The 16,763-nt window shown below is 42.6% G+C and overlaps 1 protein-coding gene and 1 non-coding gene across 2 annotated transcripts in view; one reads left to right on the plus strand and one right to left on the minus strand.

The window, feature by feature from the left end:
* Positions 1–16,763, plus strand: part of ACTN2 (actinin alpha 2) — a 78,685-nt gene that overhangs the window by 31,578 nt on the left and 30,344 nt on the right. The window contains exons 3-7 of the mRNA XM_027530498.1: positions 272–391; positions 2,770–2,856; positions 8,759–8,846; positions 10,385–10,463; positions 13,828–13,909. Of these exons, the coding sequence (XP_027386299.1) occupies positions 272–391; positions 2,770–2,856; positions 8,759–8,846; positions 10,385–10,463; positions 13,828–13,909 (456 nt within the window). The remainder of the gene's footprint in view (positions 1–271; positions 392–2,769; positions 2,857–8,758; positions 8,847–10,384; positions 10,464–13,827; positions 13,910–16,763) is intronic.
* LOC113885633 lies at positions 6,177–6,283 on the minus strand. Its single transcript, XR_003509285.1, has one exon. It is a non-coding gene; the product is annotated as a U6 spliceosomal RNA (small nuclear RNA).

A 16,763-nucleotide genomic window follows, 5' to 3' on the forward strand; every position in this document is an offset into this window, starting at 1 on the left:
GGCTTCTCTCTTTCTTATTTAAACATTGGCTCATAGACCAAACAAGGCTCTCCCAGCAGGTCTGAAAAGCATATGGACTTCATAGCACAGCCTCTGCTCTGGTCCATTTCATCTTGAAAGTACTGTGATTTACAGAAACTAGAGACACACGAGAAACAGTCAGATAACGATTTTTGTTTAAGGAGGGCGTGTGCTCTGAATTTTGTCATCTTCATTCCGCATCAAGGGGCTCTTTTCTCTGTGTCTACACGGTTCTCTTTTCACCCGACAGGGGAAAGGCTGCCCAAACCTGACCGAGGAAAAATGCGATTCCACAAAATCGCTAATGTCAACAAAGCCTTGGATTACATAGCCAGCAAAGGCGTGAAGCTGGTGTCCATCGGGGCAGAAGGTAAATGGGGTGTGATGGGAAAGTGCATCAACCTCCCCAAAGGGCAGTGGGCCTGCAGCTGGTTGCCTTCTTCCCTCCCTGTTCCCTCCCCCCATCTACCGTGTCAGCCTCTTTGCCAAGCTCTGGATACATGCACAGGAGACAAGGCTCTAAGGCTGTTTGAAAAGAATAGAGTCAAATAGAGCTGATACTTTCCCCTCGTATATTAAGCTTTTAACTTATTAGCTGTATTGATTTAGCACTTATTTTTAACATTGACATGAAACAAAGATGGCTTCTTTTTTTAGGCATTTATCTTGAGAACACAGTGTCCAAATTTTAAGACGATATTGCCATTTTCCCAATGATCTTATTGTTCTAGGATGTGATAACTTACGATGTGATTTGAACTTCATGCATTTGTGTGTGTGTGTGCTCAGTCGTGTCCGACTCTTTGCAACCCCATGAACTGTAGCCCACCAGGTTCCTCTGTCCATGGAATTTTCTAGGCAAGAATACTGGAGCGGGTTGCCATTTCCTTTTCCAGGGGATCTTCCCGACCCAGGGATTGAATCTGCATCACCTGCGTTGTCAGGCAGATTCTTTATCACTGAGCCATTTGGGAAGCCTTAATACATTTTTAGAGGGTGTCAGATCCAGAACTAGACAGATCCATCTCCTGACCCTAAACATGGTCCTGAAGTAAACTGCTTTAGAAAATTGGATCCCAAAGAGTACAGATGGGGAATTTTGAAGTGTGTCCGTATTCCATTGGCAATCAAAAAGGCCCACCTAAAATAATTGTGGCAAGGCTGACAGATACGAGAGCTGTGGACTGGACAAAACTTCTGTTTGAAAAATATCGTAGCTTAAAGATTATGACTTTGGAGGAACTGAGGTGATCAGCAGTGAAAGGAATCAGAGCATGTGACAGTCCTTAAAAAATAATTTTAATTTGAATAATTTTTCCTATATTACACATAATAAAGAGAAACTCAATGCTTTGTGCAAAAAAACAAATAGAATCAGACTAATCATCTGAAGGAGAAAGAGTTTATACAGCCCAGTGAGTTTTTTTAAAAATTGGAGTATAATTGCTTTACAATGTTGTGTTAGTTTCTGCCATACAACAGTGTGAATCAGCTGTATGTGTACATATATTCCCTCCCTCTGGAGCCTCCCTCTCACTCTCCACATCCCGCCCCTTTAGGTCATCACAGAGCACCGAGCTGAGCTCCCTGTGCCATAGAGCAGCTTCTTCCCACTAGCTACATATTTTATACCTCGTAGTATATATAAGTCAGTGCTCTTCTCTTAGTTCGTCCTAACACAGACTTCCCCTGCTGTGTGCACAAGTCCGTTCTCTACGTCTGCATCTGTGTTCCTGCTCTGCAAATGGATTCATTAGTACCATTTTTGTAGATTGCATATATATGCATTAATATACGATATTTGTTTTTCTCTTTCTGACTTACTTCACTCTGTATACCATACTTTAGGTTCATCTGCATCACTATAGCTGACTCAATTTCATTCCTTTTTATGACTGTATCCCTTGTAAATATGTGAATGTGAAGTCACTCAGTTGGGTCCAACTCTTCACAACCGCATGGACTGTAGCCTGCCAGGCTCCTCTGTCTATGGGGATTCTCTAGGAAAGAATACTGGAGTGGGTTGCCATTTCCTTCTCCAGGAGATCTTCCTGACCCAGGGATTGAACCTGGGTCCCCCGCATTGTAGGCAGACTCTTTACTCTCTGTGCCACCAGGGAACTTCATACAACTTTTCTATCCATTCATCTGTCAGTCAACATCTAGATTGCTTCCTTGTCCTGGCTGTTGTAAATAGTACTGCAGTGAACATTGGTATACATGTGTTTTTTTGAATTATGGTTTCCCCAGCCCAGTGACTCTTAATAAGAACTAATAAGAAGGATCTCCATTATCTGTGGGAGATTGGGAGTCCTGGTGAGTCTAGCAGGAGCTGAGACTACCCTGCCATTCATTTATTTTGCAACTGAATCCGATAGCCTGCCAACTGGGGAGCTTGAGAAGAAGAATCAGAGTAAAGATGAGTCTGTGTTCTCTGTGTTTGATTATTTAGAACCTTAGCACATCTAGTCTTTAAACCTGGGAAATCCCTGGGTTGTTTTCAGTGCCTTTGCATATGCAAGATCTGTGCTCATTATTAACTTAGAATTTAAACTGGAGACATTTGGTTATGAATACCACATTTATAACTAGACATGCTACAACACTTACAAAAACAGAAACTCGTCTTTCCGTATGTTATTTTCCAATAGCTCTGAAATCAAAACTTATAGAAGACTCATAGGAAAACTTTATATACTGATTATGTTATCTTTAACTTCATTTTTTGTTGTTTTTTCTTACCTAAAGAAATTGTTGATGGCAACGTGAAGATGACGCTGGGTATGATCTGGACCATCATCCTGCGCTTTGCTATTCAGGATATTTCAGTTGAAGGTAAATGACTTGGGTAAAAACCTGATAGATACTTAGAATAAAATTGAGTTGATAAAGTCAAGTTTGAATAGAGTTTTATAAAACTGAACAGTCACTTACATGATTGAATGAAAGATGCCTGAGTTGGGTTTTCACGAGTTTTCTATTTGTATGAAAAAAGAGACCCCAGCAATGCTATTTCATTCATGGGGGTGGAATCATTTAGGAAAAGATGAGCACATGTTCAGAACAGAAGTCGCTTTTTTAAATGAGTATTTTTTTTTTGAGCTTCTTTATTGCTTATTATACTTTTCGGTTCATGATTATAACAGTTCTTTAGACTTCACAGCTTGAAACCCTTTTTTTTCCAAGTGCGAAAAGATAATCAATTGAAATCTGTTTGTTCATTCCTTAGTTCATTTTTAACTTCCTCTCTCTCTTATCCTTCACTCCCTCCCCCCTCTTTTTAAAAAAAACAAAACAAAATCTCTATTGTCATCCTATTTTTGAGCCCAGTAACTGTTTCATTGTTGTAATATAATCCCAATCCTTGGCCCTGCCACTGAAGATGGAACTCTTTAGTCTTTTACGCCCACTGCGTTCCCAAATGTTTTGATGAATTCAACACTGTCAAAAGTGTCAAATTGACAGTCTTAAAATTAGGACTTGGCTTGTTTAGCACTTGCATCACAAAATGCGTAGCTGCATATCATACTTAAGTGTAGTCTGACTTGTTCAACCTTCTCCAAGTTTGTCTCCTAACAGATAACCAGGCACCTGAATGGTAAGGGCCGAGAGCATTGTTTATAATTCTGTCTAGGAATTTCTCTAAAGATCAAACTAAAATATAATGATATTAAAGCCTCAGTAATTCAAGCTCAGGAATAGCAGGCAGCTTGAATTTATTGAGCCTGAATTTGAAAACTTTCATACAATGGACTTTTTAAAAGAAATATTTATTTATTTGACTGTGTCATGTCTTAATTGTGCATTAGGGATCTTCACTGCAGACATATGGACTCTCTAGTTTTGGTACATGGGCTCCGGAGTGTCTGGGCTCAATAGTTGAAGCTCTCGGGCTTAGTTGCTCTGTGGCATGGGGGATCTTAGTTCCCTGACCGGGGATCAAACCCATAACCCCTGCATTGCAAGGCAGATTCTTAACCACTGAACCTCCAGGAAAGTCCCTCATACAATGTACTCTTATTAAAGTACATTCCGTTCATGCTTGTGAAAATTATGAGATGCTTTTAAAAAGTTCCTGCTTTGTTAAGAAAGAATAATTTATAATCATTTAATCAATTTTATATATTTCTACATTTAAATATTTAAGCAGTTGAACCCACTTTGTAGAACAAGTTAAAAAATCTTGTTCACATCATTGCATTTACTACACTGCTGCTGCGGCTGCTAAGTCGCTTCAGTCGTGTCTGACTCTGTGCGACCCCATAGACGGCAGCCCACCAGGCTCCCTCGTCCCTGGGATTCTCTAGGCAAGAACACTGGAGTGGGTTGCCATTTCCTTCTCCAATGCATGAAAGTGAAAAGGGAAAGTGAAGTTGCTCAGTCGTGTCTGACTCTCAGCGACCCCATGGACTGCAGCCTACCAGGCTCCTCCACCCATGGGAAGCAAATCCTTTTCCCACAGATATCACAGAGGTGAACTTGACCTCAGGTTTTTCTGATCGGTTACAGTTTAGATTACTGATAATATTAATTGAAAACTTACTTCTATTTCAAATGTAACTATGAATGGTATGATCCACTAGAGGTTTTCCCCCAAATTATTATTAATGTGCCCAAGATAAGATAATCAAATCATAGTTTTTTTGTAAAACACATCATGATAGAAAGATTTTTCAAATGACTAGGAAATAAACATTCAGAAGTGCGATTTCACTGGCAAAGTGCTTAAATAAATCTCTTCAAACAGAAGTCTTTTAGTGTCCTAACAGTAGATAGTTTGCTAATCTATTTTTTTATTTGTTTAACTTTCATGGAGTCATTTCTTAAAAAAACCTCACTTAATTTCTGTAAGTGTACAGAAAAATTGTCTAATTTATTTAAATGACATATATTATGTAGAAAAAGACATTGTTATTTAGACGGAATTCTTTGAGAAGCCACTCTCCATCAACAGAAATGATGGGCCTCTTCTAAGAAGGAAAACGAGAGGTTGCCGTATCTGCTGCTGAGGACAGTGCAGAGAAGCCTGAGTAGGTGCAGTTCCTTGGTGTGTCGTATGGTTGCTCATGATGGAATGACAGATGACACTGCCTATTTATAGCATGCTTTGTGTACCCACCGTCAGGGTTTTCTGTGGGGACTTTTCAGGTTTAACCTTCACCTACAGGGGGTGAGGTATACCTCAGTCGTGTGCTATTTGGCACAGGCTTGTAACCTTCCATTGAATGCCTCAAAATTAAATTGGGGTGAGAGAGAGTCAGCTTTATTACAGTAGCCAACTGAACAGGGGAAATACTTGCTTCAGCATTCATGGTCTAAGAGTGTTCAGGCATATTCAAACAGAAATTAGGTTAAACTCATGGCTTTTCTTGCCTGGGGAATCCCATGGATGGAAGGAGCCTGGTGGGCTACAATCCATGGGGTCACAAGGAGTCAGACACAACTTAGTGACTAAACAATAATGATTTACAAAGTGACTTACAAATCTAAGGTTAAGGGACTTCCCTGGTGGTCTAGCAGTTAAGACTTTCCCTTCCAACGCAGGGGGTACAGTTTCAATCCCTAGTTGGGGAGCTAACATCCCCTGCCTTGGGGCCAAACAAACCAAAACAAAACAGAAGCAATATTGTAACAAATTCAATAAAGACTTTAAACATAGTCCACATCAAAAAATCTTTAAGAAAAATCATAAATCTAAATGTAAGTGGCAGTTATAAGGTTGTATTAATCTACTTTCTGTATGTTTACTTACCTAACCTGTTTTTTTTTTTAATTTATTTTTTTATTGAAGTATATTTGCTTTACAGAATTTTGTTGTTTTCTGTCAAACCTCAACATGAATCAGACATAAGTATACATATCCCCTCCCTTTTGAACCTCCCTCCCATCTCCCTCCCCATCCCACCCCTCTAGGCTGATACAGAGCCCCTGTTTTGAGTTTCCTGAGCCATACAGCAAATTCCTGTTGGCTCTCTATTTTACATATGGTAATATAAGTTTCCATGTTACTCTTTCCATACATCTCACCCTCTCCTCCCCTCTCCCCACGTCCATAAGTCTGTTCTCTATGTCTGTTTCTCCATAGCTGCCCTGTGAATAAATTCTTCAGTACCATTTTTCTAGATTTCGTCTATGTGTGTTAGAATACAATATTTTAAAATATGGAACACTTCGCAGATTTTCGTGTCATTCATGCACAGGGGCTATGCTAATCTTCTCTGTATCATTCCAATTTTAGTATATGTGCTGCCGAAGTGAGCACTAACCCAAGTTTTATTTAAAGTTTATTTTAAAAGTTTGGATTATCTCCTCCTATTGTACTTTTTCTTACTAATTCCATTGGCTAGAACCCCAAAGGCAGGCTGTTATGTCTATAGCAGAACAGCTAGCTATGGAGTGCCATGATTCAATATCTGTATGACTTAATATTGCAATAAAGTCTTAGATTTTTCAGTCTTTTTCCTTAACAGGAATTTGCTATTAATAAGAGACATGATCAGGAGCCATTCAAATTATTCTTGGAGCACACAAAATTTGGGGGGTTGTGTTGTTTCATCTGGATTATGGGTCAAAGAAAAGTCTGAACTAGAAGTGGGAACTTCAGAGAAGTAATTATAGAATACTTATCTTGATTTGAAAAAGTCAACTTCATACTGAAATGGAAGGCCAAGGCCCAATTTTGAATGAGAGTCCACATGTTCAGGTTTTGAGGAGCTGTTTGGATGTATGAAACTTTGGGTCCTCTAAGAAGCAAGTGCCAAGATGGCGTTAGAAGCTGTCATAACCTGTTCAGGCTGCCATACAAAATACCATAGCCTGGGTGGCTTAACAGAAATTTATTTGGCTGAAAGTGCAAGATCAGGTTGCTAGCACTGTTAGTTTCTAGTGAGGGCTCTCGGCTTGTAGATGGCTGCCTTCTCTCTGTGTCCTCACATGGCAGAGAAGAAGAGGGAAGGGAGAAAGACAGGTGGGAAGAGAAAGACAGAGAGAGACAGCAGAGAGCTTGCTCATCTTATGAGGGCACTAATCCCATCATGAGGGCCCTACCCTCATGACCTCATCTAACCCTAATCACCTCCCAAAGGCTCCATCTCTAAGTACCATCACATTGGTAGTTAGGGCTTCAACCCATGAATTTGAGGGGGACACAGACGCACCCACTCCAGCACTCTTGCCTGGAAAATCCCATGGGCGGAGGAGCCTTGTAGGCTGGGGTCCATGGGGTCGCTAAGAGTCGGACATGACTGAGCAACTTCACTTTCACTTTTCACTTTCATGCATTGGAGAAGGAAACGGCAATCCACTCCAATGGTCTTGCTTGGAGAATCCCAGGGACAGGGGAGCCTGGTGGGCTGCCATCTATGGGGTCACACAGAGTCGGACACAACTGAAGCGCCTTAGCAGCAGACTTTCAGTGGAGAAGGAAATGGCAACCTACTCCAGTACTCTTGCCTGGAGAATCTCATGGACAAAGGAGCCTGGTGGGCTACAGTCCATGGGGTCGCAAAGAGTTGGACACGACTGAGTGACTAACACACACACACACACACACACAGACATTCAGTTCATAGCAGAAATGCTAGAGATTTGTTGGGGGAAATGCCTGTGGAGGATAAGATAAGGGAAGCAGTAGATGGCAGGGCGCCTAGTGCCTGGCTGACACTTGTGCTGTGGGGAGAAGGACTTGGGAAAGAAAAATCGCATTCTGCAGAGTGGTCCTCAGGCAGGTTCAGCCGGGCTGATGGGGAGTCCCTCAGCCTCAGTTGCTCTCAGAGGAGTCCCACTTGTGGCAGGAATGGCCCCACTCTGGTGCCCGTCCCTTGCTCAGCCTGGGGCTGGAGTAGCCCTGAAGAAGTGTGTCCTCAGGGGGATGCAGGGGTGGATTCAGAGACTGGCAGCTGGGATATCAGTTCTGTGCTGTGTTCCCAGCAGTGAGACATCTAAGCAGCGTCTTCATGGCTGTTGCAGCAAGGTGGCTGTTGTTCTTGTTGTTTTGCCACACTGTGTGGCATGCGGGATCTTAGTTCTCCAACTAAAGATGGCACCTGAGCCCCCTGCAGTAGACATGTCGTCTTAACCCCTGGAATACCAGGAAATTCCCAGTAGTGGTTGGTTGTTTTTTTTTTTTTCCCACCTTGGTCAGAACCCCAGTGGCCAAACGTGGAATTTGCCAATAAAAACCTTTAAGTATTTTTAAATCACTGAGGGAATATAGAAGGGAATACGTTTCAGACACAGTGGCCTCTCTGAATTCCATTTACTTAAGAATATACATTTTAAATGAGATCATTGACAGGTGGTGTATATTTGTTAGTCGCTCAGTCGTGTCCGACTCTTCGAGACCCTGTGGACTGTAGCCCCCAGGCTCCTCCGTCCATGGGATTCTCGAGGCAAGAATACTGGAGTGGGTTGCAATGACAATGACAGGTTAGTTAAGTTATAAATTACACACATTAAAAAAAATTTTTTTTTCATCAGAAAGGTAAGTTACCAGTACCCGTGATGTCTGGTTTGGTATTCATTATGTCATACCTTGTTGTTGCTTCTGTATTATCCCTTTTAAGCCCCTTCAAGGGGCATCAGAAGTCAGTCCCTGGGAAGAGGGTTCCAGCCCCTCTCCTCTTGCAGAGGTGATGTCTTTGGTGATGGGCCCTCTAGGAAGTCTCTTTTAACAAATGACAAGAACTTGGGTGAGTGATGGGTGAGGGTGAACTCTTTCTCTTGGCTATCATTACAGAAACCTCTGCCAAAGAAGGCCTGCTACTTTGGTGTCAAAGGAAGACTGCTCCTTATAGAAATGTGAACATTCAGAACTTCCATACCAGGTGAGCAACCAGGGCCCTGGGGTCCTTATATGCCCTCTGGAATATGAGTGGACAGGGAGAACAGTGTTTATTTATTTCAGTGTCTCTTCCTGTCTGTGGAGCGTTTTCTGTATGTAGTAGAACTCAGGCTCTGGACTGATTGATGCTTAGGGTCCCACTGGGGAAAACATTGGATTCAGGCTAGGGAGACTGGTATGGTTTGTGAGCATCATGCAGGGATACGGCAGGGATGGCTTCTCAGGGACAAGGGGAGATTGAACTAGGGTCTGCATATCCCATGTACGAGGTCCACCCTGTCCCTCTTGTCTGCAGTGCCCAGAAGATGCTTCATCAGTCAGCTTTGTAGGCTGGGATTGGAGAAAAATAGAAAAGGCCTGTTTGAAAAACTATAGGGAGCTGAATGAAGGAGATCCAGAAATAATGTGAGAGCATGATTTCTGTCCCTTGTTTCAGTCTGTCCTTTCTCGTGTCCATCTTTTGCCGGGTGTTTATGTTTTCTGCCTTTGTGTGATAGGGATACCCGTGAATGTAAATGGGTCCCTAGCCCCCATAGATCAGAGAAAAGAAATGAAGGATACAGATGAGCCCCCAGGAGGGGAGGTTCATCTAGGGAGATAAGTATTATTAGGTGTCCTGAGTGCACACAGGTGAGGAGGAGCCTTGCTGTTCGTACAACAAGCTGTCAGGATGAGAGGACCTGGAAAGGCTGGGACCTGCTGGGTGAATGTCAGAAGCCCAGTCTGGCCTTCCACTTACCTTCTTTTCTTCCTCTGGCCCAAAATGGGCCTGAGCCCTTCAACAGTGTAGCTCCTGGGGTCTCCTTCTTCCCCACCCTTAAAGGCACAGGACTCCCACTCCTGGTCTTCAGTGAACCTGTCACCAGGGAGCTCATAGCCTGAGGGTGCCTGGGAACACAGTGGTGTCTTTAAGTCCTTCAAGTGCTTATGCGTCATTGCCTTAAAACAAACAAACAAATAAAGCAATAATAGAAAAGAACCCTATGAAGAAGGATAGGGGAGAGTGTAGGATTTCGGAGCGTACTAAGGAGCGTGCTCTTGGAGGAAAGTGTGTCCTGGGCGTTTCAGGGTGGACCGTCCTGGTGTCTGTCTGTTGGGCCGACTCCAGCGACTTGGAGGAGAGAGAAAGGAGGGAGCCAGACCTGCCAGATCCTGAGTGGCAAGAGGAGCATCGGTGGGGGAACATCTTCCCTCCGTCCCTGCTGGTTCTCCCAGCACAGAACTGACCAGCACAGCAGAAGCGCAGCAGGGAGGGAGTCCCAGGCAAGGCTGAGCCTGAAGCCGTAGATGGAATCAAAACTAGTATAAGGGGTGGCAGTCCTTGGCAGACCCCAGGAGAGAGATGAGTGTTCCCAGGGAAGGGGCCACAGCGTCACTGGGTGGGGGAGCGAGGGAGGTACCTGGGGCTCTGGGTCCCAAATTCCAGGCCAACGTATGACCAAGGGCAGCCCCTTGCTGCTGCTGCCGCCGCCTCTCCATTAACCCGAGTTCCTGTTCCTCCCGACTGTGACTGTCGTGCAGCTGGAAAGATGGCCTTGGACTCTGTGCGCTCATCCACAGACACCGGCCCGACCTCATTGACTACTCAAAGCTGAACAAGGTCATTTGGGGGGCCCGGCATGCTGTGTCCACCCTGCCCCCAGCATGTCGTCTGAGACTGAGCCCGTCGGCCCTGAACTCACACCAACACCCAGGCTGCTGCCAGTATGCCCTCCCGGCCAGCCCGGCGAGGGGTGAGGACAGGAAGGGTGGCCGGGAGACTGCTCACTTGTCATTTTAGGGCAGGACATGACCCAGAGCCAAGTCACCATTTTGGCCCACATTACGATGCTTGTTGTATTGGTTTGATTTACTATGAAAGCTTTATGTATGTTTCTTAGAGATTTTACATTCCCAGATTGAAAATATGGGAAGTGAAGTATCTATTTGGGGAAGGAGATGCAGATACCCCAAACCTTGTATTTAAATTCCTTTTATCTTTTCTGAAGGATTTAGTTGCTGACCTATTTATTCAGAGTTGATTAACTTGTTTCTCACACAAGAGATGCTTCATAATTACCTTGCTATTGATGTAAGGTGTTAGTTGCACCCTTAGAAAAGAGGTTTGGGGAATTTTTGTTCTTCTCTTTTCAAAAAATTCAGCTTACGGAAGTTCTTTTTTTTTTTTTTCCAGCTTAGGAAAGTTTCATTCTCCCTTTAAGCTTAAGCTTTTATTGCGCTTAAGTTTCAAATAGTCTGAATTCTTTCTTTAAAATAGTTTGCACATGTGATCTGTGATGGAAAAAAGAAATCCTGCCCCCTTCTAAATCTTGCAATGGACAGTCTATCTGCCCAGTAATAAGGCCATGTAAAGACTTAAGATGCCCCATGACCATTCCTGCCAGGGCGTCGGGCACATTTCCCCCCGCTGCTGGTGTGCTTGGCTGGCCGTGCACCTCGAGTTGCTGTGTTTGGTGTGGAATCTGGTCTTTGCTGCATGCTTCTCTCATGGTGTGACCCGTGGAGGGGGGCGTGGAAGAGTGTGCTGGCTTTGGCCACCTTGCAGTTGTCACATGCTCACCACCCTCCCCCTGACCTGTCTTCACTGACCATGGGGTAGCACATGAAAAATGCACTTGTGTCCTGAAGGTGAGAACTGTGGTCCTCAAATGGAAGACTGCCAAAGGGAATGGGCAGCCAGAGTTTTTCAACTTCCCCAAGTGTATGTTCTCATCCCAGAGTTATTCTGAAACCTAGAGACAGTGTATATTTTTTTCAGTTACTGTTTAGCTTATTTGCAAAATGAAGGAATTATACTAAATAGACCTAACTTCATTAGCCATTTATAAGGGTCAGTTTTTAGTGTTCAGTCGCTCAGTCGTGTCCGACTGTTTGCAGCCCCATAGACTGTAGCCTGCCAGGCTCCTCTGCCTACCAGGCTCCTCTGTCCATGGAATTTTGCAGGCAAGAATACTAGAGTAGTTTGCCATTTCCATTACTCCAGGAGGTCTTCCCAACCATGGGCTTGAACCTGAGTCTCTTGTGTCTCCTGCCTTAGCAGGTGGATTCTTTACCATTAATGCCACCTGGGAAGTTTTTATTACAAAAGGTCAATAGACATGTGGTAATTTGCCACCTGTGATCAGTAAAAAAATGATAATAATTAACAGTACCAGTTAATACTTTGATAAGCTCTAGATTAGGCACTTAATAAGTATATATGTTTATTATATATGTATTAGTATGTGTCATACATCTGGGTTTTACTGTTAATACATATATTTTATGTATATTATACAAGGGCTTCCCTGGTGGCTCAGCAATAAAGAATCTGCCTCCAGTGCAGGAGACACGGGTTCAGTCCCTGGGTGGGGAAGATCCCCTGGAGGAGGGCATGGCAACCCACTCCAGTATTCTTGCCAGGAAAATCCTGTGGACAGAGGATCCTGGTGGGCTATGGTCCATGGAGTCGCAAAGAGTCAGACACAACTGAAGCGACAGAGCATGCCTGCATGTACATGCGCAATTAGTCTTTCAGTCTTCATAATGCACAGTAAGCTGTGTAATGTAACATGCCTGTAAAGTTGGTACTCTTATTATCCCAGATTTACAGGTGAAGAAGAGGAGAATTTTGTAATCTGCCCAGGGTCACATACCAGTAGCTGAGCCGAGAAAACACTTAATTGCCATGTTTTATGTCAAGTCACATTCTAAGTGAGATACCATTCACAAAGTCTCTGAATTATTACTTTGTTTTTAATGCTGAAATTTTTCTTCTGTGTTAAGAACAAAAAGAAACTTTTACTCATCTATTTGGCTTTACAAAATTTGCATAAAATGTGCAGCTAAGACTCCCCTTATTATATGGCTGCTTTTAATAAAAGGATTATATGCTTTGTGAAGACAACACGGAATTGAAAAAACGTTTTGCCTGAAATGATAGTGAACTCTGAGAGGCCAGGAGGCTTGCTTTGGTTTCTTCCTTGAGCACTGAACGTCTTTGAAGCCTGCATGTTTTAAATGTTTCACCATATCAAAGTGATTGTTCTCATTGCAAAACACTGCAGCTTCTGAAATGTTTAAATGGCTTTGATGATAAAGTTCGTTATAGTCATCTCTGGACTAACATTACTTCTCATTTTGATTTTTCTGTATTATATACTCCCCCACCCCATTTCAGATTCACAATACTTAATCTCTTTAGAAGATAAAAAGAAGAAATATTAAATACATCTTTTAATTTTTCAGTATTTCAGTTAAAAACATCTGGTTAAATATGCTTTGTTATGTTACATATATATTTAACCAGTTTTACTGTGGATGACAAACACAGTCGTAAGAACAAAAATTTCTTCACAGTTTTCATTTACAATATTGTTTCTATAGTTTCTTTAATAATTTGATTTTTAAAATTTAATATTCTGCAAACCAAACTTTGGCTCTTTGTAGCCATGTTGTAACAATCTTTAGTGATCTAAAAGTTTCACCTAAACAGGCTAAAAGCAGAATTTTCTTGTATTTAAAACATAAATAAATGTAAAGTTAGTGTTGTACTAATGAATATTCTCCATGACCACCTTCCAGATCTGGGAAAAATGTATGTTTCATGCTTCCTTTTGGAATCATCTAAATTTTTGTTATCAAGAGTTGGAAATAAATGCCAAAGTATCCAGGACATTTTGTTTTTTTTTCCCATTCATGAGAAGATATTTCACAACTTTCCTCCCAGCCACACAGTATCTGTTCTCTCAGACTTTTGGCTCACATTTTATAAAGTGTGCATGGATTGAGTAATTTTTATGTTATTTTTGATGTTTCTCTAAATGTTTGAAGTGTTTGGGAAAAGATAAGAAAGAAAATCTTATACTATTGTGGTTATGTATGGATGGGAAAGTTTCATCCCCAAAATGAGGCATATAAAAAAAATTCATTAAGTGCTGTTCAAAAAACATGTTAAAAAGCTGGTTATATTCTTTTCCATGCAGGATGACCCAATAGGAAATATCAACCTGGCCATGGAAATAGCAGAGAAGCACCTGGATATTCCCAAAATGTTGGATGCAGAAGGTGAGATGAAAATTGTGTTTACTGACTTACAGAAAATCTGTGGGCTCCCTATGTTACGGCCACACGTGGGGACTTGTAAAGTGTATAGCTAGGTTACATCTGAAGCCCTAGGGTCCCTTGGAAGTTTCTGTCATTGGCCTCATAATTAATAGAATATTTCATGTGTAGCTAGTTCAAAGTTATTTTTTAGAATCCTATTCAAAAGCAAGCCAGCAAGACTGTAGTGAAAGGACTTGGTAAAAGGTTCAACTTTGGCAAAGAAACGGAATGCTTTGGTTTGTGATTTTCAATGGAAAGCTTCCTATCTTAATTTAATTTTTTAAACAACATAAGGTTGCTTCTTTTTTGAACTACATAGGCAGAAATTTAACAAATAACTCTCCTTAAGCTTTAAGACTCCACAAGGAAAAACAATCCTTCCCACTAGAAGTTATGGAATCACAATGTAGACAATAGAACAGTTAGCCATCGTGTGCCTCTCAGATTTTCATGTCTCATCTTTAATTTGTTCGAGTTAAATTTAGTTTCGTTAGAGCTGGAACCTTTCAATATGTTGCAGCTTAGCAGCCCTCATGCTGGGGACTGGTTTCAGAACTTTTCCTGCCCTTTTTGTGAGATGAGTTTGTGTGAGTTTTGCCCTGGCACAGCATTGGAAGTGCATATACATGGACATCGTTCACTTATTTCATTTCACTTATGCATGAATCACTTCTCACTCAGCAGATGCTTGATGAGCACCCACCATATACAAGACCCTGGAGAAGCTGCAGATGACGAGATATATAAGGCAGGGCCCAGCCCTCAAGGAATTTATATTCCTGTGCTTGTTGTGAATCGTACTATTCTCTGTTGGTTTGTTGCTTCTGCTAATTAGCATTGTTGGGGGAAAACGAAGAGCTTGGTTCTGGTCAGTTGTCATTCTTCTGTTCTTCCTTATTTTTGGTGACTGTATCACGGCTGCCCTAACAAAATACCACGAAGTAGGTGACTTGAAACAACAGAAATTTATTCTCTCTTAGTTCTGTAAACTGTAACTCTGAAATCACGGTGTTGGCAGGGCCGTTCTCCCTCTGGAGTCTGTGGAGGAGGACCTCTTCTTGTTCTTCCAGCTTCTAGAAGCCGCAGGTGTTCTTCAGCTCCTTTTAGCATTGCTCCAGTCTCTTGACTGTCTTTACATGGCCATCTTCCCTCTGCATCTGTTTCTATGCCTTTTCCCTCTTCCTAAAGGATACCGGTCACCGTGGATTAAGGGTGCGTCTTTCTCCAGCATGACCTCATCTTGATCACATCTGCAAAGATCTACTTCTAATAAGGTCGCATTCACAGGTACCAGGAAGCAGGACTCCACCTGTCATTTTGAGGGCCACAGTGTAACCCATTCAGTGATCTGTCAGTGAATAGTCTAATTTTGCCTGTTTGTTAATGGCCATTTTATCAAACACCTGTAATACTGGATGTTGAACACACTTGAATACATTCTTTGGAATCTGCTTATGGTTTTTCACAAACTCATTAGAGGGAGAAAGGCAATGAAACAATGAAGTCTCAATGTACAAGAAGTACCTTTTTCTTCTTGTCCATCCATCTTCTGACCTACGTTTACATTTGGGTGCTCTGGCCTTTAAACTTTACGTGCAGTAAATACCTATGCAGAGTTTACCACTTGAATGAACCGCTAGGATACTGAAGAGAGGAAAAAGCAAGTGACGGTAAATTCATTTTTTCCTTCACTGATGCCTCCCTGACTTCTGACAGTGGAGGGTGAGCTTGGAATTACCCTGTTACTCTGGCAGGCTGGTCATCCTCTTGCTCCTGGCTCTCCTTTATTCTGAGTCCTGGTCTGGGCGTATCTTCTGCTTATCCTGAGGACGTGGGATATGTTGGCACTCTGTTCATTTCCTGCTCCTCTGTGACATCATTGCCTCTTAATATTTTTCCTTTTTTGTTTTGTTTTTAATGGTTCAGAAAAACGCTTATGTATGATATTATTTTCTTTGCAGAGTAGTTTCTGTAAGAGTCTTCTGGCAAAAGAGTTATGAGCTTGAGTGGCTTGGGTGGGGGGCGTGCGGTGGTGTAACCAGCTCCCCAGCAGATCTTCCCCCACCGTTAATTATCCTCTGTGTGTTTGCCACCTGCGTCCGGACTCACCATCCCCACAGCTTCGTAGTAACATGTTCCTCCCTCTGTCACTCTTTCATCGTAATGTCTTAAATACCAGTTTCTTCCCCTCAGATCGTTAATCGCTTTGGCAAATCCTTGCCTCCATCCAAACCCCCTCTACCCGCCTCCCACTGCTTTTGACCTTTCTTCCTGTCATTTGTGATGGTCTCTGAACTCTAAATGGAGTAGCTAATTGGGCTACCCAGCCATGAACCTATAATAGAAACTGGTGAGATTCTTTCCCGTCTTAAGTACCTTCCACACTTTTAAAAAAGCTGTGAAAGTTGTTTCTCTTATGTTCCTGCCTCCAGTGAGCACCAGCTGTGGATTTTTCGGTGCTCATGGTCTGTGTGGACCTGCCGGAGGCCCCTGGGTGACCCCGGGACACCCCATCTGTCCAGAGGGAGGGGGCACCATTGTGTGCACTCAGTGGGATTCTGGAGTTCCCACTCCAGGCATGGATGGGGCTTACTTGCTTGTTTAGGGCTCTTCTGAGCTGGCCGTGCCCTTCTCTCTGGCGGTTCTTAGAAGTGCACACAGAGTAAGGAACTTGCAAATGTGACTTCTTTGATTTGAGCCAAAGTTTGAACATCAGAAGTATGTGGGCAAGGGGGAAGATTCAAGACTTTGGCCTCTCTGAGAGGCCTGCTGCTGTTGGAACATCCTAGCAGTTTACCTTCTTTTTTCCACACGG

This window comes from Bos indicus x Bos taurus, chromosome 28 (assembly GCF_003369695.1).
Source record: "Bos indicus x Bos taurus breed Angus x Brahman F1 hybrid chromosome 28, Bos_hybrid_MaternalHap_v2.0, whole genome shotgun sequence".
In the NCBI taxonomy this organism is placed as follows: Eukaryota; Metazoa; Chordata; class Mammalia; order Artiodactyla; family Bovidae; genus Bos; species Bos indicus x Bos taurus.